This window comes from Polypterus senegalus, chromosome 5, assembly GCF_016835505.1.
Source record: "Polypterus senegalus isolate Bchr_013 chromosome 5, ASM1683550v1, whole genome shotgun sequence".
In the NCBI taxonomy this organism is placed as follows: domain Eukaryota; kingdom Metazoa; phylum Chordata; class Cladistia; order Polypteriformes; family Polypteridae; genus Polypterus; species Polypterus senegalus.
In genome coordinates this window covers 114,854,131-114,879,103 of record NC_053158.1, presented here as the reverse complement: position 1 = coordinate 114,879,103, position 24,973 = coordinate 114,854,131, and the positions used below count along the sequence as shown (strand labels likewise).

The 24,973-nt window shown below is 34.7% G+C and overlaps 1 protein-coding gene across 5 annotated transcripts in view; it reads right to left on the bottom strand.

Annotated features, from left to right (window-relative positions):
* The window catches only part of asic1c (acid-sensing (proton-gated) ion channel 1c), a 1,167,770-nt gene that overhangs the window by 175,756 nt on the left and 967,041 nt on the right, over window positions 1-24,973 (bottom strand). For 3 of the 5 annotated variants that reach the window (XM_039753240.1, XM_039753242.1, XM_039753243.1), the window contains exon 3: window positions 13,379-13,506. The exons of the other annotated variants lie outside the window; for them this stretch is intronic. In XM_039753240.1, the coding sequence (XP_039609174.1) occupies window positions 13,379-13,506 (128 nt within the window). The remainder of the gene's footprint in view (window positions 1-13,378; window positions 13,507-24,973) is intronic. 5 annotated transcript variants of the gene reach the window in all.

Here is a 24,973-nt window from a genome sequence, read left to right as displayed (position 1 = left end):
CTTCATTTGAAAACACCAGTGTCAGATCGGGGGTGCATGAACGTGACTAAGAGAATAATACCGAAAAAAAAAATGCTAACCTTTATAAGTACCATAAATTTACACTGGCTGTTACAGACTCAAATCAAATGTATAATTTTATTCTATAATAGGAACAATAAGAGCAGCTCACTACTCAAAATGGTAAACCTAGGAAGGTCCCGGGAATCAAACCTGCAATCTCTTGATAATGGAGACAGCAGTTCTTACCTCTGTACCTGCCAAGCGGTCGTGTCAGCATCTTACCCTAACCCGATTTCTTTTTCTTCAGTTATATTCTTGAATAAAAGCGCACTTGGTTTGTTATACTTATATCTTTTGTGAAAGTGTTTATTTGATATTTGAACTCCAATCTTTTCACATTATACACGTAATGTCAAAATTTTATCATTAGTACTACAACATAAACATTTCTGTTTTAACTATGTGTTCAACATTTCTTGCCTCTCATTTCCCAACATCCGACATTTACCCAGATCATTGTGGACACGGAACATGCATGAAATGCATGTATTCCAAATAACAATATATTCTTTACCTTATACAACTCCAGGCATCACACACCCTGATAAACAGACTTGAGCAGGGAGAACTTTTTGTCCAACTTGAGCTGCTGCAGTGGGAGGGATGGTATAGCAGGCTGCTTGCTGCTTGTGCTGATTGAGACATTTGCAAAACAAAAGACAGTAATGGAGAGGTGTGAAGGAATTTAAGGTGGCCCAGGATTCTGACTTTTTTTGTAAGCTTCAGGGATTCTAGTGTTAAATTAAAACTGCAAGTCTACACTTCAATCATATCTAGATTGCTTCATTTCAAATCTATTGTGGTGGCACACAGAGTCACAATTATGAAAATTGTATCACTGTCAAATACTTATGCACCTAACCTAATGTTTTTTTTATAATGTGGAGACGAAAATTATACACAGTACTCCTGATGATGCCTCACTTGTGTGTTATATAGCTTAAGCATAACCTCCCTTGACTTGTACCCTTCATGCCATATAAACTAACCTTCTATTAGTCTTTTTCATTACTTCTGTACACTGTAACTCTTTGGTCTTTATTATAAACTTGACCAACTTGTTTATATTGTGATTTCATGTGTATTTAAAAGGGCAGTGCCCTAAACGATCAATTCTTTTAACTGTATCATGAGGGACTATATCAAAAGCCTTCTGAAAATCAAGGCCAAGAATATCATATGCATCTCTCTGATTATATGCTTTTGTTGCTTTTTTTTAATAGAATTCCATTATATCAGTGAAACACTCTCTGAACCTCTGGTAAGTATTTGCTAATACAACCACTCTATTGTTAACATATGATGTTCAATTTGTTCATCAATAACAGCTTCATTAGTTTGCCCATGATGCATACATATTAAGCTGAGCGGCCTATACTTACTTATAGCTGCCCAATCACTCTTTTATGTAACAGAATAATATTTGCTAGCTTCTAGTCCTTAGGAATTTTCGTATCAACTACCATGCATTTACAGTTCTGTTAATAGGCTGCAAATATAAAGTATGTACATTAAGTCTTTGGAAAGGGTCAGAAGTTAATATATGCACACGCTTTTGATTAGCCATGGAAATGAAATCTAGTTCAAAAGCTTCTCTTTATGCTTTGTTGTCTGCTAATTACCACAAATTTACCAGCACCTTTAAAGGAATCTAGTAGAATACTTGACAGAAAATAATTAATAATCACAGTATGTGGAGAAAGGTAACCTTTGACTAGGTTAGTAGGACTCAGACATAGTAAACATGTGGATGTATATCAACTCAGCAATGGACTTGTTATCTAGTAAATTAAAACCAGATGAACCAGCCTGAATATCAGTAGAAATACATATCACACTTTGTAATGGAGAAGATGAACATTGGTGAATCATGTCAAATTCCACTTGAAAGAAATGTAGAAAGAAATAACACAGTTCTAATGAAAAAGCAATAGAAAAATTATTATTGAACTACAATAATATTTCAAATTTAGCATACAGAGCATAAGCACATTGATAATTCTGATTTTGAGCTCAGTATGGTCCAAGTGGCATGTATGAAACCAAAAGTAAGCAAAAGAAGATTTCTTCAGAGTTTAAAATGCAGCCTGAAACTGCCCCTTTACCTTGATAAGCAGGTTACTTTATATGATGCAGTATATAAACATATAGTATGGGCTGGAAAGTTCAGATTTAACTATAGTTTAGTGACCTTAAGGTCTATGGTAGCGGGTGTACCTGAAGTGGATGGAACAGGTAGTAAGGGTCCCTTAAAAATTCAGAGAGGGCAAGAGTGAAAACAGGATGAGCTGGATGGTCAGCCCCAGTAATGATGGATTCACCCCTCCTTAGACAGTGGGAGAAACAGATAATATGGAGTTTTAGAAGATCGAACCCACTAATTTTGGAAACAGAACAGACGTCAAATGAGTCTACTTTCTTTCCATGTATAACTAGCAAGATTTTGAATCTGAGAGGTTTTGATATATACTTTCATTATGAAGACAAAGAAATGTATGAATTCTCTACTAGACAAAATGCCAGATCCTTTCTGTCAAGGCACTGTGCAAATTTGACTCTGATTTGAACTTGGTTGATTCTTTACAGTTTTTAAATCCTTCTGCTAAAATGCATTTTTTCCATTCAAACACTATTCTCACTTGAGATTAGATTACATTTTTATTTCTAAATTATTTGCTTCCCTTCCTGTTAATTTGTTTGCCTGCTATCTCGAGGCTAGTGTAGCTATTAGTAGGTAATGCAGGATCAAGCATGAGTCAAACACATACCAAAAGAAATCTCTCAGTCCAAAAAAGTTCATTTTAAAAAGGTTTAGTGAAAATTCAAAGCAAACAGTTCACACAAGAATAGAGAAAAGTTGTTACACACACAGAATAAAAGGCAAAAAGGAAAACAAATCTTCTTTAAACATGAATTTTTCTTGTTAAACTTCAGTTGTTTTATATACTTAAAGATGAGTTATTTCTCTATGCTTTACTTCATATTCAGTATTTTCCATATATACGACACTGCATGTTTAATACAGCATCTTACGTTACATACAACTGGGCATGTTAAGGCACAGTTTGAAACTCTGTGCTCGCCATGCCTTACTTACAGCAAGGCAGGTCACAAACGGAGACTAATCTGTAATAAGAGGGACAAGAAAAAGTTAGAATATACCAATTAAATTCAGCTTATGGGGTTTATAAGAACCTCCTATACTTCTATCAACTTAACATAACCTAAATAAATAGCAAATGGATCTTACAGATAGTTTAAGGTTGGATTATACTTTGTGATGGACGGCCGGCAGCTCATCCCGGCTGACACATCCAGGATGCTAGATGGAATCTTCCCTGCAGCCTAGAGGTGCCCCGGATTCCCGCAGCGCATCATGGAAGATGGAGTTCGGCTTCACAGCCCTGCTGGGTGCCGTGGGTGATGCTACAGGGAGACGTGGGGATTTTTATTTCCCATATAGCCCGGAAGTACTCCATAGTCTCAGGAACGGAAAAACAGAAGTACTTCCGGGCTAAAGAAAAATGTAATTCTCCATCTGACCCGGAAGTGCTGACAACTCACGTGAACAGAAGAGGAGAAGCACTTCCGAGTCAAGAACTATATAAAGGAGTATGGGAGACCCAGCAAGTGAGCCGGACTTGGGAGGAAGTGTGACAGAGCTGCTGGAAGGGGAGGAGGAATATTATTGTATTGTTGTGATTATTGATTTATTATTTATGGTGGTGGAGTTGCTTTGGGGCACTTTATTTAAGAAAAGAATTAAAATTATTTCTTGGTGCTTTTAAACCAGTGTCTGCGTCTGTCTGTTGGGTTTCAACAGCGCCCTCAAGCGTCCATTTATTGAGAACTTAAAAGTGTCAACTTTAGGACACTTTTTTCTTAAAGCCAGTAATAGCAGCCATAACTCTTTTTCCATCAGCAGAGTCTCACTTTCACACTGTTAGGTATACAACACTGAACAAGAACGGTCTCCTACTGACTATAAAAATATCGGCTCGCTGATTGAATGGGCTGCAACAAGTTTGAATGTGTTTTGGTCAGTTGCCACTTTGCTTTGCATTCTACACACAGGCTTCACGTGGGAAGTATAAACAAGTCTTTATACTTGATGCATCTTTGTGGGGCATGGGGCATGAGGGCCGTGCAGCGAAAATGAAAGACATCCAGGCCATGCCCTGGTATTCAGCAGGTACATTGGTTTTCGCCATGTACTGTGTACAAATTGTTTTTTTACTACACTTCAAAGCAAATGCGACACTGTATATCCAAAGTGGTCAATTTGGATGAGAGACTGGTTACTTTGGCACTAGAATGATGAATGAAGGGCTGAATATGATGCAAAGGGTATTCAAGGTGTAAGATAGTTCTGCAAAAATATTTGAAGGGCATCTGTTCATTATATAGGTCTGCCCAATCATAAGAACATTATGCTCACCTTTCTTTTACCACTTTTGATCACTCCACCTTCTTTTTTTCCTCTTAAAGCCAGTAATAACAAGTACAATGCTTTTTCCATCAACACAACTTCACTTTCTGTACTGTGACATTGTTAGATATGCGACACTGACCAAAAACTGTACACTACTGAATAGGTGACTGCCAATGCATCGATCGAAGGGTATGCCACGAGTATAAATGTGTGTTAGATCACTGAGTGCACTAATACTTTGCCTTGTAGTCTGCACGCTGGCTTTATGTGGTAGGTATAAACAAGTCCTTACGCTGGATGAGAGACTGCAGGATGATGGAAATCAGCTCCTCAAAGCCCTCACCCTGAGGCATTTTTACTGCCTACTAAATAATTTTGTGATATGCTTGTCTTAAATCATGAAGATTTCAATACTATAAACTGTTGATTTTTCATAAGAAATATTCCTTCCACTGTTAGTTGTACGCACCAAGCTATCCTCAGGTTTATGTGTCTCCAATGAATTGCAGTCAGTGAAAGAGGGAGGTTTTAAGACTGCATTTACAGGCTGTTGTAATGAAAATCACATGAACAAAAAAGTAATTTATCATGTTAGTGGCAGTTGTTCATCATTTGCCAGTGACAACATTTTAGTTCTAGTAACAGTGAAGCGTATGGTGACGATTTTGTGTGAACAGTAAACTGTGACGTCACATGTGAATGGATGTTGTGTAACAAAAGAGCTGACCAACTTTCAATGCTGCCTTCACTGATCTCCAGGACAGATATATCAGATACAGATGATCCCTTACAGAATTTTGCATACTCTTGCGCTATTTACTATTCTTCCATCCATCCATTTTCCAACCCGCTGAATCCGAACACAGGGTCACGGGGGTCTGCTGGAGCCAATCCCAGCCAACACAGGGCACAAGGCAGGAACCAATCCTGGGCAGGGTGCCAACCCACCGCAGGACACACACAAACACAACCACACACCAGGCACACACTAGGGCCAATTTAGAATTGCCAGTTCTTGTGTATCACTATTCAAGTGTGTGAATCAACCCTCAAAGTTAAGAGGATCAGAAGGGACAATACCAAGAAACAACAAAATATCAAAATAGCCAGTAAGCTTAATGTGCATCAGAGGTAAATTAATGGAAGGAATTATTAAGGAAAAGATTGAGCAGCAATGGCAAAAACAGGAGTTTTACTGGACAGTTAGCATGAGTTCAGAAGTGGGAGGACATGTTTTACTAACATGCTGGAATTCTATGAGGAAGCAACAAAAGGATATGATCAAAGTGGTATATAAGAAACAAAATTAACTTGACAATATTTAATAAAGTACAAACTAAAAGAAGTGGCAGATTAAATTTAATATAAGTTAATGTAAAGTGTTACATGTAGGAAATAAAAATGTTAGGTTTGAAAACACAATGCGAGGTCTGAAAATTGAAAGTACACCTTCTCAATTTGAGAAGGATTTTGGAGTCATAGTGGACTCGTTGTTATTAACTTCCAGACAGTTTTCAGAGGCTAATTAAAAAGAGACACAGAATGTTAGATTATATAGCTTGATGTCTAGAATACGTCAAAGGAGGTTATGCTGAAGCTATATAATGAACTGGATAGACTTCATGCTACAAAAAAGACATACCTAGACATGCTAGAAAAATTCCAGTGAAGAGCAACTAATCTGATTCAGGGGCTGCAGGGGATGAGTTATGAGGAAAGATTAAAAGAGCTGAGATTTTTAGTTTATGCAAAAATAGATGGTGACATGAATGAAGTGTTTAAAATTATGAAGGGAATTAGAGCAGTGTATCAAGATTGTTACTTTAAAATTAGTTCATCATGAACCCAGGGGCACAGTTATAAACTTGAGTAAGATAGTATATAAGAGTAAATTTCACATTTCTTCATATAAAGAGACATTGACAAATAGAATAAGTTACCAAGTAGTGTAGCAAACAGTAGAACTTTAGGGATCTTCAAAAGTAGACTTGACGTTATTTTGGGAGAATTAAGTACACAAGACTGGCAAGCTTTTTTGGGCTGAATGACCTGTTCTCATCTTGATTCTTATATAATGTTCTAACACAAGTTTTTAATTGGTTGCCAGATGACATGACTATATATTCATAAAATTCAGTGCTTAGAATCTCAAAATATTTAATATGAGCCTTGTGGTTGCATTTTTCTCACTAGGCTTTCAGTATTAAACTTCATAAAGAGTAAAGAGAGTCTCAAAACTGGTTCTACTTGCAATTTTTTTTTGTTTTGCTTTTAAAGCAGTAACAGCATAAAATGCAGTTTTATACATGTAGGTTGAGTGAAAAGGAACAAGTACTTTAATTTAAATAATTCAAAAAAATTGACTAATTTAACCTGTTTACTTATTCATTTTAAATTAATACTTTGAAAACAGCAGTAATAAAGAAATGCTCACCACTAAATCATTCCACAATAACTAGCACAACTCAGCCATCAGTGACAGTAGTGTCACATTAGTTTTGGTGGGTGAGGAGAAATAAATGTCCTTATCCTGTAAGCCAGAGGCTTTTAAATTTAACAATCAAAGGACCGAATTAAGAACATCAGTACTATACTGAGATCCAAGAGGAATATTATTATCATAATGAGAGCAGAGCCATGCATAAACTAATAACAATTGCCATGTAACAAAAAATAGTAAACATTTTTCTTCTATTCAAGCATAGTCTTCACATAATATTAAAAGAGAAAAGCGCAAAGCAAGCATATTGTTAATAAAACAATACTTATCATTCAAAACAAGGAGTAGATTCCTCAAGTGTTTCACTGTCAGTGTTAATACCTAATGTAAGCTTTAGTAACGCAGAAAAAAATTAATTCTTTATAACAGGTGCGGTTTGAGGATGTCTTGATTTTTGAAAGTACAGTACAAATGGTCACTTAACTTACTTGCCTGACTTAAAACATCAGATAACAAATAAGGTGGTAAAAATAAATTTTGGATTCTGTTCATTTTAATTGTCTTATATAACTGTTTTTAACAATACATTTTTCTGAGTTTACAATAGTTCAACATCTCAGTTTTAATTTAACAATTTTAACTGCTTAAAAAGTTGATTGAGTCATGCTGCTAAATTATTACTAACAAATTTGTATTTGTTATTTGCATTGTGTATGGGTGACAGGATAAATTTGAATAAATAATTTGGTGAACAGTATAACCCTAACCATAACCCTAATTGTTTAATCCTACCGACTGACATCCTGCTAAATTGTCAAGGGCTCCGCTTTACAGAATGTGCCACCCTTTTGATATTTTCTGGTATTCTTACAGTTTTCAAAGGTCCAGTTACCTAGGTCTCTGTTTTCCATTCCTCCTTCCTTCTTTTTCTATCTTCAGATCAGTTCAGTCCTTAATGTAAAAGGTGTCACAATATCTTCTGCATTCCCTTCCCACTCTCTTTATAATTTTTCATGCCTTTTATCTCCAAAATTTAAAACAGTGGTACCTCTGTATGTAAGTCTCTGTCTGGTGTGTACTAGACCTCCACTGTTATATTCATTAAGGCAAGCATGATCACCTTCTCCTCCATCTCATTGTGCTACAGTATACTTAATATCTCTGCATCATCTAAAAAACCCAGTTACCAGCAAACACAATTTAAAAGTGTACATTGTCTTTACCTTAGTCCTCGTATACTTATGGAGAAAAGTTTCAGGGACATTAAAAGCACCAAGTAATTGAAAGTGTTCGGCAACCAAATGTGAAGCATATCTTTTAGGATTGACCTCCAGTCTAAGCTTTCTAGACTGATGCTTTAATTTTCTGTTCTCTATTCTCTTTGTTAATAATATCCTTTTACCTGATATGTTTCTTCTCAATTCACTTACCCTGATTTCTATTCAGAAGAGGGTATTCTGTCTGGGCACCATTTCTACTAAACTAATTTTAGCCTCTTGCAGGAAATTTCCTGACTCACTCTCTGTTATGTTCTGGATATCATTTTTCTTTAATCTAATCCTACTTGAACATTCAGTGTCATGGAAAAATGGATAATCTGGCTTTAATATATAGAAATGGTAATTTGCTGTACATTTTATTGGGAGTTGAATGACTAAGGATCTGCATCATACCACAAATCTTAATCCTTACTTCTTCCCTTTTCTGATTCTTCTTTCTCCTCTGGGGCTTGCTGTGTCTTTTAAGCCTTTGTCACTGGTCTACATAGGCATCAGCAACTTTTGATCCTATAGGGATACTTTTGTAGGGTGATATTGGGAGTTTGGGCTTAGAGGTTGTTGCCTACTGTCACCACAGCTTTTTTCTATGATTGTTGACTGTTGTTTTAATTTATTGAACTCAGAATAAAAAAATCTGATTACAAATATTATAAGAATATACATACTGTATATGTCAAATATTAAAAACAAATTCAGATCTGAACACACCTAAGTCTGTTGTCTTATATTGTAAATGATTTATGAGAAACATGAAGTGCATAGTTTACTTAAAAAAACATACACGCATATTGCAGTTAAATGAGTGGCACCAATTATAGCATCAGAGATGCAGTTTAAATAATCACTCACTTAATATTAATTTTATATAATGCCTTCCATAAAGAGTGACAAAACAAATTTTATAAAGTTTTCATAGTACAATACCTAAAAGACATTAAAAAATGAAAGATTTTGGCAACATCTTACCTAATTATTATCTTGTATGTTTTCTTTTATAGTAAACCCCATCATAAAACCTAATATGTAACAATACAAGTAACAGATGCAGGTAGCTAGAATGATGTAGACAATGTGAGTTTCAAACTCCTAAGATAATCACAAGAACATACTGTAGCTGCCTCTAAATTTTACCCAAAGAAGCAATCAAATAATACACAGTGCCAATTTTTCTGGTATTGTATATTTAACAGTTATTTGGTGTTGTCTTAGCTGCCAATTATAAAAAGTCCTGAATTATGCATGTTTAAGTATGTTATTGTAATTGTAAACATTTTTTTAAAACAAATATAAAAATAAAACCAAAAAAAACATAAGTAATGAAAATACCATAATAAAAGTAAAATCAATTAGGAAATTAATCTTCTTTCAACAGATGAGATTATTATGGTTAATAATGTGCCTTTATTCAATAAGAAACTATATACTATGTAATTTTAATGCTAAGTGGAAATGCAATCATAGAATGATATTGAATTTGATTGTGCAATTTGTTGGTTAACTTCTCATAATCATGATTAAATTCAGACATCTTAAATATTAATTCCTTAAGAATTCAGTAGATCAAGGAGGGGAAGAGAATGGATGCTTGCTACACATATTACTAAACAAAAGTGGATTGGATGTTAATCTATGACAGGATGCATTCATACAGCACCAATTTAGACTAACCTAGTTTAGACTAGCCTGTACACATTTAGAAACTGGAAGGAAGACCAATATATGGAGAATAAGGAAACTCCATATAGATAAAAAAGACAGCAACCAAACCTAGGCATTTGAGCTGTGAGGCAGCAGCACTATTCACTATGCCATGATGCCATTCAGTTAAACCTAAAGGAAAATATGGGGTTGGGGAGAATTTATAAAGTAGATTTTGTAGCAGGATAAAATAAAGACAATACATAATGCTTTAAGTCCAAACTAAGAAATGTTTTGTCATAATATATTTTTCCCTTGAAATTGCTAAGAGCATTGATTCACCCAGTAGTAGGAAAGACTGAAATTTGAGTCTTTGTTTTAAATAAATTGCATTATAATACAAAAATAAATAAAAGAAATGTGCAGAGTATGTGTGCATGTGTGTGTGGCTTAAATTATTACCTTGACACCATTTTGGGTCATTCATTGTATTTCAATTGATTACATTTAAAGAAAATCTGGAAAAACTGAGGTGTTCTAAAACTTTTGACTTACAGTACTATGTATTATATATATTCTCCCCTGGGTTGGAGCTGTGCCTCGGTTTCCTGCAGGGCTCCATGGGAATTGGAGTTGGGTGCAACCAAATGGGTCCCACAGGCACCACCGGGGGGGTGCTGCAGCTGGGACTCCTGAGCCCATATAGGCAGTGTATTGACCACACCCAGAAGTGCAGCCAGAAATCGGCGATCAAGCACCTGGAGCACTTCCGGGTGAACTATAAGGGGGCTAGCATCCACCGCTCCGGGAGCCAGAATCGGAAGGAGGAGGACGAGGTTGCCTGGGAGGAGTGGTGGAGGTAGAAAAGAGTGCTTTGGTGTGTGTTTTATTTGGTGTTTGTGCTTGGGACTGTGTTCTGCTTGTGGGACACGGGGAAGACATGTGCCCACAGGTGAAGAAAAAATAAATAGATTGTTTATTTTACATGTGTCTCCATGTCCAGTTTGTGTTGGGTCAGGCGCCTATATAGCACTTTTTCACAATATCTACAGTATATATAAAATGTGTGTTTTTTTCTATGTTGTTTACATTATGTTTTGTTCTTTTTAATTATGAAGACTGGGTGCTAGGTAAACATTTCTTATCTGAACATCATCAAATTCTAAATTATTTGTATATACAAATATCTAAATAGTTGTATTTATTTACTTTTGAATAGTTGTTGCTTTATATATACAGTATATATTTTGTGAGATTAACCTCTGTTAGACATGGCAGTGGCACCTGCATTATTCACAGGATCCAATTATTGGGTTGTAATGAACAGTAGGCTGTGTTAATGGGAGCTGTGACCTAGTGCCCCATAGCATGAACAGGAGACCAGAAATGAACCTGTAAGTATATTTATTCCTGAAGAGTAACAGCAAAGAGGTTCCCACAGGTATGTTGGCAATCTACTCCAAGTGTTAGTAAGGGAATCATACAGGTGTTTATAGGCAGGCCCAAAGAGGCACTAGGTTTGTTATTTCCTATTTTTTTTTTTATTGTTATGGCGTCCTTCTGTCAACCCTGCTCTCTATGTTGTGTTTTTCTTTTGCATGAATAAAATCTAACATTAAATGAGCTTTCGACTTTATTTCAGGTAAGCAGCAATGGTTACTCTTGAAGTCTTTTTGAGGGTAAAATAAATTACAAATAAAAGACAAGGGATTTTCTTTAGAATTCCATTTTTCCCCTGTTGAATACCAGTTTTAATGAGGGAAAACACAGTGAACAATGTATTTTTTAAGAATCGCTCTTGTCCATAAGCCTACTTTAACAGTTTTTTGTTCTCCACTCAGTCATATTTGTACCAGATCCAAAATTCAAGCAACTTCCACCACTTCCTAGTAAAGGGATTTTGCTTCTGTTCAATTCACTGCAATCATGTGTAAATCATTTAATTTATAATCAGGCATTTTAATGAGCCGTAACACATAAGTACATAAAACTATTTTTTCTTTGACTGTATTATTAGAAAATTTTACAATAGCTGGAAACATAAGTACAACATGGTTATTTATTGGAAATGTCTTTTGAAGTGAATTCTAAGTACTTGTAACAACCAAGCCACATCTTGTTTGCATTTATAATTTTATCATGATTGCAAAGAATACATTTTCACCACAGCAGTTAAGGGCTCTCCATTAACTTACTCATCAAGAAACACTAGATTCACTGTTCTTAAATTCTATGTTTTGAAATATTCTACTTTGTATCTAACACTATTTTTAATATAACATATATTGGAATGATGCACCAGGGATCAATGTAAAATAGGAAATCTTTTAAAAGGAAAATTTTAAATAAGTTGTTTGTATGGTTAAATTTGAATAAATTTCTTCTTTAATAACTAAGTATACATTTTAACATTTATACAATGTTTCTTGACAATTTAGTGTTTTTACTAACTGAAGTTCAAAGAGATAATTCATAGCCTACAAAACTATTCAACGTTTATATCATGTCTGAATTTGTTAAAAAGTAAAAAAAAATTCCAATATAATATAAGAATAAAGTAAATCTTGAAGCTAATACACTGCATGTTTTGATTTTTCCCCTTTTTATTTTATTTTATTTTTTTGGACTGGTCCTATTGTAAATGGATTTGACTGATTTTGTTTCAGCAGTTAAATATATAAATCTACTATTAAACTGTTTTAATAATCAATAAATTTTATGGTACAGTACTGTATATATAAATCTTCACCTTGAGCTGGTGAACAACAAATTAATTATTAAGAGGAATTAAAAGTTTTAGAGAGAAGAAATTATGTTATCTGTTTCAGATAAGACCAGTCATCTTTTGCATTCTAAACTCAGTTCATTTTGCCTCTGAAGCCATTAATGCCTTCAATGTTTTTCTGGCTTTCCAGGAAATAATTGTTCTTTCCACATTGCATATATAGTCAATATCCATTATTGATTTTAGATAGTCACTGAGTTGAGAAAGCACCGTTAACATCAATTGTGCCACAATATGTATGTTTAGATGTGATTTATGAAAAAAATATTTAAACTCTAAATTTGTTGTCTGACAGAAGGCTTCTATTATTAAATAATGTATAGCATGGTTATTTGCTCTAGAACAGACACAATTTGGAAGAAATGTTTCCTGTAAATTAACTTTTAGGCCAGCTTAAAAAACTTCTATAGACTTGGCCTAATGGAGATTTACTATTTGAAACATACATTTTTTCTTTATCTCTTTTCTCTTGGTATACTTAAGCAGTTTTGCTTTATTTATTATTACATAAACATTTTAATTACATCTGATTATTTTATTTTTTATATAATTAAATATATAATTATTTGTCCTGGATGCTTTTCAGTTTTTTACCTCTTATTGATTAGTGTTCTGCTTTTTCTTTTTCAACAACTTGTACATGTTTGAATGACAATTTACAAACTAAAAATTATTACAGAGCCTGTAGATGCTGTGACAGAGGCAGAGTTATGAAAAGAAGCATTCCATGATTTAAATACCCGTTGTTGTTGACATGACACAAATGTTTGAAAACCAGGAGCTACACCAAATCCCAGCTGGTCTATGAAGGGAGGCTCATCTTGACTGTGGATCTGAACTTTGACCCCTGCTTCATAGGAAGTCTCATCTGTGGACACAGGAGGCCAAAGAAGATAATAACACTTCTTTCAAAGAATTTTCACTATAGCAGAACACTCCCAAAGCTGAAATAAGTATATAATATAAAGTATACTTCTCTGCTAGTACAGAAATATGCCTTTAAATATTTCAGTGTAGTTTATATTGCAAGGTTTAAAATCTAATAATAAATACAGTACTAAAAATTGTACTCATACTGTATTACTAAATATCCAAATACTGTATGTTCCTGTATGAATGAATTAAAATAAAATTGTACAATAAATATTTGATTACAAATGTTAATCCATAATATTAAAACAAAATAGATATATCTAATTAAAGTACATGTAACTACTAACATAACAATAGATTATAAGATGCATAAAAGTGTTAAAGAATGAAAAATGTTAATAATGAATGAAAGGCAAGTGACTATTCCAAATTGTTACTTAGTACAGTGGAACCTCGGTTTACAAGCATAATTCATTCCGGAAACGTGCTCGCCGTCCAAAGCACTCGTATATCAAAGTGAATTTCCCCATAAGAAATAATGGAAACTCAGATGATTCGTTCCACAACCCAAAATTATTCATATAAAAATGATTAATACAAAATATATGAAACAAATTAACCTGCATTTTACCTTTAAAAGGAATCATGGCTGGTGTGAGTGAGTTTCTAAACTCTTGTGGGATTCCACCCAACGGGACGACACGCAAAGAGTGTCCCAAAGCAATCGCAGTATCCCAGCGCTGTCGCAGTTTGCCGTATAAGCGTATCCAAAAAGATCGCGGACATGCTATAAGCACCTGCCGTCGATGGGTGATACAAGGAACATTATTAAGATCCCGCTACAATAAATAACCGGGTTGTTGCTGTTTCAAGCTGAATAAAGCTGGTGTTGTTTAAATACTGAGACTCAGCTTCGTGTTTTGGGGTGCAAGACGGGGACTTGCACTTCATAGCGCACACGTGCGCGCGCACGCACACACACACAGTCACAATGCTGTAATAAACAGTATACGCTCGTACGGATGTTGACTATATGAGTAAGGCACGCAGACTCAGATGGAGAATAGGAGATGATTGCCCTCAAGAGGAGAGCGAGAGAGAGAGATAGAGAGAGAGAGAGACACGCACTCGAGTGAGATAAGGAGAGAGAGAGAGAGACGTGCGCGAGCGAGAGAGATAAGGAGAGAGAGACGCATGCGCGAGAGAGAGAGAGAGAGAAACGCGTGTGCGAGCAAGAGAGACAAGGAGAGAGAAGAACCATCAGCTCAGTTGTGATCACATGACGCTCAGCAGACAAAGTGTATCCATACTACTTCGTATTGAAAGACATCGCTCGTTTATCAAGTCAAAATTTATTCAAAAATTTAGCTTGTCTTGCAAAACACTCATAAACCAAGTTACTCGCAAACCGAGGTTCCACTGTATACATATTATTATTATTGGTCTCAGCTAGCCAAAGTTGACAAAATACCCAATCAATGTGAAGAAACTAACATGAGATAAAAGTAAATTTCAAGATCAAAGTTCTGATGTCCTATCCCAGTCTTCCAATTAAAAGTAATAAACTATTAGAAAAAATTTAGATACATGTTCACCAACACATTTATTAAACTTAATCATATAAATACATTTTAGAAAGGAAGAATATACAAACCTTTTTCATTAATATTGTATGCACAGAACATGAGTTAAGCCTAAACAGGCACATTAAAATATTAATGTAATCATATATTAAATTATATATTTTAACCCATAGAATTAATCTCTCACCACATGTATTTCTCACATAACAAAATACTGTAGTTTTTGAGTGTTTCAGAAGAGACATGAGTAAGCAAAATCATTAAGATAGCCAGTAACTGTTGTGTATTATTTTTTATAATAAATTATTATCTGCACAGTAATATACTGTACAAAAAGCTGACTTCACTCCAATCACTGTAATGTTTTTTAATGTTATTATTATGTCTATTCTGTTTCCTTTTATAATTGGGCTTTCACAAAGCATAATCAAATATATTTGTAGTTACTTTTGATATTAAGACTAAAAAAAATGAGGTAGTGAAAGAATGCAGAAACAGGAGGTAGAGATGGACAGAACTGCAATCTATGAGTTAGAGCCAAAGTTTAGAACTGGATCCTATCATTAACAGGAGGCATATGAATAGAGAAAAGGAAGTGAAGAAGTAGAGTGGGAGAAGCAGAGGACTGAATAAAGCAGGCAGTCTGGAGCATTAATAAGACACTGTTTTTAGTGATAACTTTCAAAATACCTGAAAATGCTGTATACTGTAATTCATTGTATGACAATTGCTGGTAGGAGAACTGTATAAACAGTACAAAAATCACTTGCCTTGTGTGCTCCACATGCAGAATAACTGCATAGATAAAGACTTTAGAAAGCTAGTACATTATTTATTTTAAAAGATGAGAAATAACTGTATGACATAAGCACAGAGACCTAGTCATAAACAGACAAAAATTTTTTGAAAGGGCTTTATGAATGTATACTGTAATTTCTGAGAAAGAAAGAAGAACATATATGCAAAAGAACAGTCAAAAGTTTAAAAAGATAAATCTGTTCCACAAAAGAAGTTACACTTGCAAGGGCAACTGCTAATAACTTTTGATACTGCAGCTATTTTTACTAGAAAAACTCAAAAAGAAGATGCTGTCCTCAGCCATTTCTTCTTATGTTAATTGGCTAAAGATAAAAGAGTTAAGATGAATGGCAAATACCCCATGTGATCAGTAGATTCACTCAAACGTTTATGCTTCAACTGTACTTTTGCTCAGGAGAGAGTAAAAGTAACAATGGGAGTACTCTCTTCTGGTCACCACACATTAAAAAAACAAGGAGCAGCATTAAATTATTTACACTTGGAGAGTAAACAGAGAATAGGAGGGAAAAAATGACCAGGAGAAAGCACATCTCAAAAGAGGACAGAGAGTCAGAAATTCAAGAAAATCAGTCAAGCTTGTGTTCAAATTACAAAACAAAATTTAAAATCCAAATAAATTTAGCAAAAAGGTCCAGAAATTAACTAATTTTATTTTTCCTTACCACAAAAAACTTTTTTTTATAGTTTTTTCAGTGAATACACCACTCCATGTGACCTCTGTGGCTGGCAGTTGTCATAAAATAATAAATAATATGGCAATGGCAAAATGGTGACAATCATCCAATGAACAGAACACAGAACAGTACACAGAAAAAAAATTCAAAGTTAGAAAAAGAATCTAAAGAGGCCAAAATAAAGATTCATAACACAGAAGAGGTTATGCAGATAATAATAATCAAATCAAATGCATTCTGGGTTCAAACTGTATGTCCTACCCTGACAGGTTAAGGGACAGCTTTAATCCTGAACAGAGAAGCCTGCCTGTTGACATAATCCAAGTCTTCAAATTTTATGATGGCATCTCTAAGGTCAATCCAACAGAATTCTTTTGATTTGCGAAAAATGGAGACACCAGTGTTAGAAACTGGAAAACTCATTAGTACATTTTGTTTGCCTTTTGATAATTTTTTTTTATAATCATGGAACGTTTATATCTTGGAAGCCAAAATCAGAAGCATTGTGTGTGTGTGTGTGTGTTTAATTGACCATTTTTGAAAACATTTTTAATGCTGTTTTTAAGGCTGCTGTTTCTTTAAAAAATGTAATATCTATTAATTAAATAACTACAATTATTAAAATTAACAGCATATCATAATTTCTTCAATAAAATTTATATTTTCCTAAGAAGAATTTTTAATTTCTGCTACAAAAAAGTGTTAATAATCATTTGCCTATTCATATTAAATTATTCCAATTAGTTTATTGAACTGTTTTGTGTAAAAGAAACAACACCCAATCACCACCAAACACCAATAGATATGGTTTCAACTACTATGTTGCAAAACAACATACCAAAAGCACTAACAATTTTACAAACAATAAGAAAAAAAAGAAACATCAAATCATGGTTCAGCTTTTGTTCGCAGCCAGCATTGTTAGAGCTCAGGTTGTGCTTAAATGTGTGATATATACGAGTCAGCACCACAGCTGTTACCTGGTAAAGGAGAAGTCATTAATTAGATTGAAAATGTGTATAGATTAGGCTTTTAAATAGCAAAGAATAGATTCTGATAGGGTTATTTACTTGGATGTTTTAAATTGCACATTGTCCTAGAATGTATCATTTATGAATTATAAATAAAATAGATGGGAATTTTTGCATGATTAATTTGCAGTAATTTTTGACTAATTATATTGGCTCCAGTATAATATTGGCTAATGTAGGCTATAATATACTGTAGGCTACAGCAGGTAACATGCAAGTAATTAAACATCATCATACCATATCTTTTTTGTGGAAAGTGTGAGTGAGGTATAAGGAATCAAGTAATTCCACTCAACATCACCTGCTGTTTAGATGCTGAAACATGGATAGCACCTGCACCGTGCTGTTTCATGTCAGATATCCCTTCTTGGGTGACCAAAAAAGCCCCATGGTAAACAAATTCATCACCAGGGATAGGGCTGTTCTAGTGACATTCTGTCATGCAATCAAACCTCTACCTTGACAACCTGTTGCATTTGAAGGGCAAACTTGCATTAGCAGATATTAGTACATGTAGCATCTTGTTCTGGATATTCTACGATACTATGCAATGTGTTTTTACCTTCAATATGTGAACAAAACATAATGACAAGGAAGTGCTTGTTCATCTCCAACATTAGAATGACACAAAAATAAAACTAATTCACTCCGCATGTATAACTAATTTGATTTTAATTGTTCTCATGTTATTCTCTACACTTTAGAATGTGCTGTATACTGTATTTGAAATGATGTGTATGAAAATATGGGTCAAATCATATTCCTTACTGATTCAATACAGTAAGCTTCATGTTCCAGTATGGGATGATCTCGTATTACAAAGGACGTTTGGCGACTCTGCTGGTGTGTGTAGATGAAAACTATTATCCAGAAGCAACTGGAAATGATCAAGTGCTATTAATAGACATGGATTCATTTTGTGCTGTTTCATTAAGTGTGAAACGCGGCTAAAGAAGTGCGGTCAGATTAAATTAACACAATTAAGGGCTGCATTAAAAAATTTTTAACCTGTTAATCCCACAATGTATTGGCAATTAATCAGCAGCTCTAATTTTTACTTATTTAGCTTTTAGTGTGGTTTTTAGCAATTGTGGTATTTCAATGTGTAGTTAAAGGATTGCTAAGAAGTACGGCATGATTTCCAACACAGCACCATTTGTCCTTTGTCTAACACTGAAGATCTGAACTGTGAACAAGTGTTTCTTTAGTGCTCTAGGTTCTGATTTTCTGGTAACGATTTATAGCTTTCCAAATTTCAATTTAATTCTCAATCTTAGAGCAATCTGGTTGAATATTGTGCTCTTGTTAATGACTCACTAGCAATTCTTATTTGACTATAATAACACTTAAGCCCACGGGTGCACATCAGTTGGTCTAGCAGTTGTATTACTTTCATTTTGTCAGAAAGTTATCTGAAGAGGGAGACTGAAAGGCAGGCAGAGAATGTCTGTGCTACTGTCCAGCCAAGACACTTCAAGTACTCACGTATGAACTAACAACCATTAGTAATAAGGAAAAGTGCATTTAACACTGAAGCCAGGAATCACATCTTTATGCAAAGAAGTGCTTCCTGGCTTCAGTCTCCATATTGGAGACTAAGAGGAATCCTTGCTGATTGTAGACTGGGACATGCTGACATCATTCTTATGAGCTGAATTGGGAGAAGAGCAGTGTGTGTTGCACTACTGCTGTATGAGTGTTAATTAAAATCCTGATTTCGCTCCCAAAAACTTTTTTTTTTGTTGCTGCGTTTTAAAACTTTTTTCTGATTTTTTTTTCCACTTGCACAGTAGGAAAAGAAGCTGAGTGTTTAGAAAGTGTTTGGAAAGTTACTTATTACTTGTACTTATTCTTGTTACTTGTATTTAAAACTAGCATCAGCATAGCTAGGCAAGGTGAGGCAGGGCAGAAAGCAACAACTAATATTGGCAAGTCTGTAAGATAATAACAGGTATTGTAGTGTTGAATAATTTAAAGTAACAGTGATTCCTTAGTGGGAAGAAGTTTTTGGCATATAAAGAATAATGCAAAAGCACAGACATACATGCTCATTCCTTAGAAAGAAAGTATTTATTTTAAGTGCAGGTAGGCGGCTGATTCATAGCAGTAAAGAGAGGGACTCTGTAGTGTGTAAACTGGCATCTAGTGTGAGAGAGCCAATCAGGAGCAAGTGGCAGTAGAAACAAACAAGTTAATAAGGAAATAACTAGTTGCTGATATTAGGAAGTGAGTTTTTTCAAATGGTATTAGTGGAGAGCTTCAAAGTAAGGAAGTGATAAGCAGAGTACCAAGTTAAGAAAACAGACAGGGGAAACGGAAGGTTTAATAACTTAAATGAAAAACATACAGCAAGAGGTTGAGGGTGAAAGTATTATATTATACAAAGATTGAGATGAGTGTAACAGATAGGTGCACACTTTTTAGGAAGGACATAACAGAATAGGAGGGCAACTGCCATTTATGTAAAGCAGAATTGAAATGCAAGTCTTTATAAGTTGGATGATAAGCCACATCTTAGTGAGGATTTCTGGATTCATCTGGAAAGCAGCCTTATTGTAGGAGTTCTATAAACCCTCCAAATGAAGATGGCAATCTTAATGAGCATATTTTAATTAATATTGAAAAGGCAAGCTTATAGGGGAATATTACAGTCATGGGAGACATTAACTACCTGTATATTAACTGAGCTAAGCTTGCAAATAGTAGAGTATAAGAGAAGGAGTTTATAGACATAATCAGTTACTGTTTTTAAAACAGTATGTAAAAGCACAAATGTGGGGGAAGGCCTATCTAAATGTAGTATTTTGTAATAACTAGGTCTGAATTTAGGTTGTAGAGGTCATTGAAACACTAGGGTTAAGTGACCATAATGTAATTCAATTCTCAGTGTTTTGGAAGAGTATGAATGCAAATATTACCACTGTTACATTTAGCTTTATTAGAACAATTTTTAAATAGATGTGGCAAAGAGCAAGAAGGATCGAGTGAGATAAGCCTTTAAGTGTGGAGAAAGTTGAGGAGTAGCGCAACACGTTTAAAATTTTTATACATAATGCAAAACAGGAACATCCCAAAAATTGGAATTAGTAGGAAATAAAAAAAAACTCCTCAAAAGGTAAGTAAGGAGATAAAAAAGAAACTGCACAGGAAAAAAAACAGCTGTATAAGTATATAACACTAATAACTAATGTGAATCATAGGGAGTATGAGAGCAACCATTAAGTAGGATATCAGGGAAGCTAAAAGTTAGGGAGGAATATTGTAAATAAGGCAATAAATTACCCAAAAAGATTGTTTCAGCATTTTACTGGAAAAAGAACAATCAAGGAAGAGGTGAAGTGTATCAAGAATAATAAATGGGAAATAAATTATACAGTGAAATAGAAGTTGCTGCAAACTTGTCTTTCTCTGAGGTCTTCACATGTGAGTAAGTGGATGACCTCCATGCTGTAACAGGGGCTACTAAGAAGTGATTTGCGAATTACAGAGGGAGAATTACTGCTCATATTAAATAGGCAGAAATCGAGCAAATCACCAGGACCAGATTGTATTTATCCTTGAGTGCTTAAGGTAATTTGTGAATAGATATATAAACCCTTGATGCATTTTTGTAGAAAATCACATTGTACTGGGGAAATTCTGAAGGACTAGAAAATGGCAAATATTACCCCATTATATAAAAAGGGTGATTGGGCAGATCTGAGCAACTATAGGCCAGTAAGCTTAACATGCATCACAGATACATTACCTGTAATAGAAGGACTTATTATGGATAAGATAGAGTGACACATGGCAAGAACAGGTCTTTTACTGAACACTTAGGATAAGTTCAGATGAGGGAGGCTATGTTTTACTAACATGCTGATTTTTTTATGAGAAAGCTACAAAAGGATACAATCAGAATACTGCATATGATATTGTTTCTCTCAAATTTCAAAAAGCAGGTTATAAGGTCCCACATGAAAGGTTAGGCATCAAACTAAAAGAGGTGGGAATTTAGGGTGCTAAGTTTAGATGAGTGAAGAAATGACTAAATACAGGAAACAGAGGGTGATGGTATGAAGAAATCAGAATTGGGTGAAGTTAAGAGTGGTGTCTGATTTAGTTTACTATTATACCAAGTTAGGAGGTTTGGAGATAATCTAGATTCCATTGAATCATTACAGCAGGACATTCTTATTTGTGACAGACGAAATTTAATGTCATTAAATGTAAAGTATTACATTTAGGAAGTAAAAATGTTAGATTTTAATACACAATTAGAGGTTTGAAAATGCATAGTATACCTTATGAGAAGTATTTATGAGTCGTAGTGGACCTGTTACTATCAACTGTGTTCAGGAGCCATTTAGAAGGCTAACAAAATGCTTAGTTATACAGCATGATGTGTAGAGTAACCCTACTGTAAAAAACAGCATACTAAAGTATATTAATAATGTGATTCAATTTTTAAAATTATAACAAAAATATATTTTCTTTAAGTGCATTTTTTTCAAACATTTTAATTGTAATTTTGTACAATTAAAACGTATATTTCAAATGGAAAAACATTTCATTATACTTAAGCATACCTGAACTACGTATGTTTGAAAGTACAGTTTGTTGTAATTTTTGTATATTTTCAAAAAATATATAATAATTGTAAATGTTCTTTAGTGTAATTAAGCATATTTGAACTTAAGTATACTTGGTCAAAAATAAAGTTTGCTGTATTTGTATATCCTTTAAAATAGTATATTATAAGTGTGAGTTTGCTTTAGTGTACCTAAGCATATTTGGGCACAAGTATGCTTGTTTACAAGTACAGTTTGGTGTTTTTTGTATACTTTAAAATAATATATTATAAATGTAAATTTGCTTTAGTGTACTTGTTATGGTGCATAAAATTTGTACATTTTGGTTTCAATTATATTTTGTTCGAGACAAGACAACAGTTGAACTAAGACAAATCAAAGCAGGTTTTCTTCCCTTACACTTTACTTTTATAACAGTTGTTCTCAGCTTAGTGCAAATTTGGTATTAGATAGATAGATACAGTGGTGTGAAAAACTATTTGCTCCCTTCCTGATTTCTTATTCTTTTGCATGTTTGTCACACAAAATGTTTCTGATCATCAAACACATTTAACCATTAGTCAAATATAACACAAGTAAACACAAAATGCAGTTTTTAAATGATGTTTTTTATTATTTAGGGAGAAAAAAAAATCCAAACCTACATGGCCCTGTGTGAAAAAGTAATTGCCCCCTGAACCTAATAACTGGTTGGGCCACCCTTAGCAGCAATAACTGCAATCAAGCGTTTGCGATAACTTGCAATGAGTCTTTTACAGCGCTCTGGAGGAATTTTGGCCCACTCATCTTTGCAGAATTGTTGTAATTCAGCTTTATTTGAGGGTTTTCTAGCATGAACCGCCTTTTTAAGGTCATGCCATAGCATCTCAATTGGATTCAGGTCAGGACTTTGACTAGGCCACTCCAAAGTCTTCATTTTGTTTTTCTTTAGCCATTCAGAAGTGGATTTGCTGGTGTGTTTTGGGTCATTGTCCTGTTGCAGCACCCAAGATCGCTTCAGCTTGAGTTGACGAACAGATGGCCAGACATTCTCCTTCAGGTTTTTTTGGTAGACAGTAGAATTCATGGTACCATCTATCACAGCAAGCCTTCCAGGTCCTGAAGCAGCAAAACAACCCCAGACCATCACACTACCACCACCATATTTTACTGTTGATATGATGTTCTTTTTCTGAAATGCTGTGTTCCTTTTATCCCAGATGTAACGGGACATTTGCCTTCCAAAAAGTTAAACTTTTGTCTTATCAGTCCATAAGGTATTTTCCCAAAAGTCTTGGCAATCATTGAGATGTTTCTTAGCAAAATTGAGATGAGCCCTAATGTTCTTTTTGCTTAACAGTGGTTTGCGTCTTGAAATCTGCCATGCAGGCCTTTTTGCCCAGTCTCTTTCTTATGGTGGAGTCGTGAATACTGACCTTAATTGAGGCAAGTGAGGCCTGCAGTTCTTTAGACGTTGTCCTGGGGTCTTTTGTGACCTCTCGGATGAGTCGTCTCTGCGCTCTTGGGGTAATTTTGGTCGGCTGGCCACTCCTGGGAAGGTTCACCACTGTTCTGTGTTTTTGTCATTTGTGGATAATGGCTCTCACTGTGGTTCGCTGGAGTCCCAAAGCTTTAGAAATGGCTTTATAACCTTTACCAGACTGATAGATCTCAATTACTTCTGTTCTCATTTGTTCCTGAATTTCTTTGGATCTTGGCATGATGTCTAGCTTTTGAGGTGCTTTTGGTCTACTTCTCTGTGTCAGGCAGCTCCTATTTAAGTGATTTCTTGATTGAAACAGGTGTGGCAGTAATCAGGCCTAGGGGTGGCTACGGAAATTGAACTCGGGTGTGATACACCACAGTTAGGTTATTTTTTAACAAGGGGGCAATTACTTTTTCACACAGGGCCATGTAGGTTTGGATTTTTTCTCCTAAAAATAAAACCATCATTTAAAAACTGCATTTTGTTTTTACTTGTGTTATATTTCACTAATGGTTAAATGTGTTTGATGATCAGAAACATTTTGTGTGAAAAACATGCAAAAGAATAAGAAATTCAGTAAGGGGGCAAACTTTTTCACACCACTGTATATCCTTTATTAATCCCAAGGGGAAATTCACAAATTATTATACAAAGTCACAATTACAAAGTATTACAGCCTGGGAAAGAATGCTGAGCCATGCCTCAGGCTATTGATTACTTTATGGATGGACATCTGGAACAACAATTTGGTTTACAGCCTGGGAAAGGAAGATCTACTGACACCTCAGAGAACATTAAAGGTTTTGTTGTTTGGGAAAACGGACAGTGAATTAATTCATTTTGACAGCCAGCCAATCAGATGCATGTGTTGTGAAACCAAGGCTTAACATTTCATAATAAATATGTCTTGGTTTGAAAGCAACATCAGAAAGCAAAGAGAAAAAGGAGAAGAAAGTACAGAAGGAGAAGAAGAGGAATGGACGAAGATGGCACTGGTCGTCAGAAAGGCATCATGAACATCGATTGCTAAATCAAACACCTCCCTGGGACATTCATCCTTATCATCTGTAACTTTTTCGTAAGCTTTTTCTAAAGACTATATATATTTAGATTTTCCTATCAGTACCTATTTTCTATTATTCTTTGTTCCAGTAGTATTATTATTATTATTCTTGTAATAAATACCATGCTGCTTTTAACTTTCTATGCTTTGTCTTAATGTCTAGAGTGATTAAATTAATAAGTTAGATTTCTTTGAGCACCTAGTGTAGCCAAATTTTTTGCCATTATATCTGTGCTGCGAGGTTTATAAGGCT